The sequence below is a fragment of the Sinocyclocheilus rhinocerous genome, unplaced genomic scaffold (genome assembly GCF_001515625.1).
Source record: "Sinocyclocheilus rhinocerous isolate Xijiao unplaced genomic scaffold, SAMN03320098_v1.1 scaffold847, whole genome shotgun sequence".
Lineage (NCBI taxonomy): Eukaryota > Metazoa > Chordata > Actinopteri > Cypriniformes > Cyprinidae > Sinocyclocheilus > Sinocyclocheilus rhinocerous.
This window is the reverse complement of record NW_015662598.1, coordinates 37161-40923: the sequence shown is the minus strand read 5'-3', so window position 1 is coordinate 40923 and position 3763 is coordinate 37161. Positions and strand designations below refer to the sequence as shown.

The 3763-nt window shown below is 42.1% G+C and overlaps 1 protein-coding gene across 2 annotated transcripts in view; it reads left to right on the top strand.

Annotated features, from left to right (window-relative positions):
- Positions 1–217: 217 nt before the first annotated feature.
- LOC107728210 (splicing regulatory glutamine/lysine-rich protein 1-like) overlaps positions 218–3763 on the top strand; it is a 34168-nt gene continuing 30622 nt past the window's right edge. For both annotated transcript variants that reach the window (XM_016538306.1, XM_016538305.1), the window contains exon 1: positions 218–478. In XM_016538306.1, coding sequence (XP_016393792.1) covers positions 351–478 — 128 coding nt within the window. In that variant the 5' untranslated portion in view covers positions 218–350. The remainder of the gene's footprint in view (positions 479–3763) is intronic.

Below are 3763 nucleotides of genomic sequence, written 5' to 3'. Positions count from 1 at the left end.
AAACAGTTGGGATAAAGTACACAAGTCAGCAAAATATATGACACTGTTCTAGTGGTTTTTGGATATTTTAAAAATATCGTACATATTGTGTCTTTAAGAGACCGGGGTTGTTGGTTTTTTGTCCCGTCTCTAAAACACCTGAGCATGTTAACTGGATGAGTTCAAGTATGTAGTGTAAACCTCCAGGCCAGCGGGCAGCGCTGTTGTGTAAGTAGCGCTCATCCTCTGACTGCTGTCTGCAGCGCTCCCTGCTAACCAGTTTTCCTGCAGGTCAGTGCCTACAACCTTAGCCGATAGCTGACCACTCTGGTGCATCATTGTATTTCAGAGTATTGAATCTCCGTCTGGAAATGAGCGGGATGCCCGGGACGAATGTGATTCAAATCACTAACCTGTCGTCGGCGGTGAGCAGTGATCAGATGATAACTCTGTTTGGCTTCCTGGGGGACATTGAGGAGCTGCGACTATACCCGCCTGAGTGAGTAACAACAACAACAACAACAACAACACACACACACACACACACACACACTTGCCTGAGAAAGTCACAACAAATCATATATATCGGATACACACATCCCAAACAAACATAGCAGACCACTTAATAGTGATGACAACACAGCATCAGCATCACACATACACGCGCACACATTAAACACATAATTATATACATACTCATCACATACTTACAAATGATATCCACACATATTAAACACTTTCACAACCTATAACATTACTATAAACACACCATAACACATCATACACTTCAAACACACAGCCAATAACACACACCACACATGCACATCAAAAAACGCCATGCATCCATACACTCTGAGAAGACAAAGAATGACATATAATTATCACACATCACATCAAAGGCCTTGACAATAATGGCATGTCGTGTGAACCCTCAAAGTTGATTATGTGCTATTTGATATGTGATATCTCTTGTGGAACTTATTGCACTAACCATAACGCGTTGCACATTGCTTAGGTGAACATCTACATTACCCATAGAGTGCATTAGTGCCCACCCACTTTTTCAGCGTCTTAAAGGTGCAATAGGTGATTGTCTTCAGAAACATTTTTTGTTATGCTGGTTGAAAGTCTCTTCACATCCTGATAGCAATCATTAAGTTAAGTGGTCTAAATGTATTTATCTGTATTTATATATTCTGTGGAAGGCGTAGGACCATGAAATGTTCGTTCAATCAAAACGCTCGGTCCGAATCCAAACTAACAAAACACTTTAAAGACACCCAAATCAAATGAAAGAGTTCAAGCAGGTAAGTTTCATTTTAATTTTTAATATTTAGATCAGTGTTTCCCATACATTGATTTATTTGTGGCGGCCCGCCACAATATCAAAACTGACCGCCACAAATATATTTTCCAAAAGGCTTTGACTTCGTTGAATAAACATGAGCACTGCACGTGTCAAAGTCGAAACCCGGTGCGGGTGTTTTTATATCACTGTATTTCTGAAGGAAACCGACTGTCTTCAGAAAATTATGGATGTCATTTTCATTTCATCTGGCCTGTAATGCCTGAGCAGCGTTTGTGAGCGCAGCACTTATTTGATTACAGCCGTTACTGGGGAAACCTCGATCTCTCCTGCTCTACAAGCGCCTCCTGCTGGCAGAGAATGAATTTGTATATATATGCCGCCACAAATAGAGTGCAAGTCTGTGGGAAACAATGCTTCTGTTATGAATATTATATAGGGCTGCACGATAAATCGCATGCGATATTTAACGCGCATCTTGTCAGAAAACCCGGTTCTGTAATCAGCGGTAAATAGGGATGTAACGATTAACTGCGAGCCGGTTGAAAATCGATTCAAATATGTGATGATTCAAATCGGTTGAGATGCCAAACAAATCGCGATTCATTTAGGGGTAGGAGTTTATATGAATATATTATTATAGTGTTATATTTCAATTTCACAAAGAAATGTGCAGCATTTTGTCCAACCAATAATAAAAGGACACATTTAATTTATAATTTGTCTTAAATCTAATTTTGTTAAAAAAAATTATAATAACCGTGAATCGAAACGAATCGTGAGTTGAGTGAATCGTTACATCCCTAATGGAAAGCTTATTTATTCAGCTTGTGTATGTATGTATAAATCCTGACGAGCTGCGCAAAACCACGTTCATATTCGCGCGATTTTTTGCGCAGCTCGTCAGTGAACAACGGCTCTGTGTAGTTAATGCTGCTCAATGTGAAAGCCCGCACGTGATGGAGATTTACCGCTGATTACAGAACCGGCTTTCTGACAAGATGCGCGTTAAATATCGCATGCGATTTATCGTGCAGCCCTAATATTATTCAATATTTTTATTTGAATGTCAGATTGAAATGAACACTGTTATTAGAGTAGGTAATCGTTAGCATAAGTGCGGCTAATATAATGAGCATTAATAATGAGCATTAGAATTAAGTTTCTTTATTAACTATTTAATGCTCCTATAACTTTTATTAGGGTAAAAAAAAAACAGGAGGACATGATGATATTTACTATTTTTACACACCAGAGGCTTTTAAATAAATTGTGAATCTAAAATATGTGTGTTAGAGAATGTACAAATGGTTAACATTGTTTGTGTCATATCAGTTAGAAAAGCAGTTCTGGGCTTTTTTTATTTTTTTTTAGTTAACTTAGTTGTTATTCTTGGCTGTAAATATGTACACAGTTTGGATTAAAGTATAGTCAAATTTTTTAATTAGCATGTTTTTGTGTTTTGCTTTGGTACCGAGAACTAGTGTTGTCACGGTACCAAAATTTCAGTTTTCGGTACCAATACCAGTGAAAATCCACGGTTCTCAGTAAACGTGCAGTGCTCATGTTTATTCAACGAAGTCAAAGCCTTTTGGAAAATCAATTTGTGGCCGCCACAAATAAATCAATGTATGGGAAACACTGATCTAAACCTGCTTGAACTCTTTCATTTGATCTGGGTGTCTTTAAAGTGTTTTGTTAGTTTGGACTGGGTAACACTTTGTAAGTATTGTCACGGGAGGAGCATCACGACAGACACAGTGGGTGTGGCGTCAGGCCTCGGAGAGGCTTTTATTAACAGAAAATAAACAAAGTGTCCAGAAAAAGGGAATCAAGTGTCCAAAATAAACAGGGGATCTGGTGTCCTCGTCTGCTGCAGGGTTCGTGAAGGGAAGGGCAATGATCAGGAAGGAAGGAAGGAAGGAAGGGTCCAGGTAAGGGGCGGAGTCCGGCGGCCGCACGCGTCCTTCTCTCTGCCCACGGCGCTTGAAGGGACTAGACGGCCCAGCATCCTTGCCCGACGGCCGTGTAACGGGTGCGGGTCTCGTCCGGACTGCGGGTCCGGCACTCTGGCGGCACGGGAGTCCCTCTACGCACCCCTCCTGGACCCACGAGGACACCAGCGTGCATGCACAGGGAAGAGACCGGTCTCCCGAGGAGAGGCGCGCTTCGGCATTTAAACAGCGGCGGTGATAAGGCTCCATTCGGTTCAGGTGTGCCCCATCACACGCCGCTAGCCCTGGCTATTTCAGCACCCCTCCTCTCTCACGCACCCACTCATGTCGGGAGCCTGGCGAAGGGCGGCAATTAAGGGACGGGGTGATGCTGATAATTAGGGGGAGGCAGCCGACTCGTCACAGTGTGTTGATATCCAGCCGAAGAGCAATCAACCATAACTTCAGGCGAGCAGGCTCAGAAGTCGGTTTGAACAATCCGGATAAGCGCAAGTAAGTACCATTTGATTAGCCGTCGTACCTA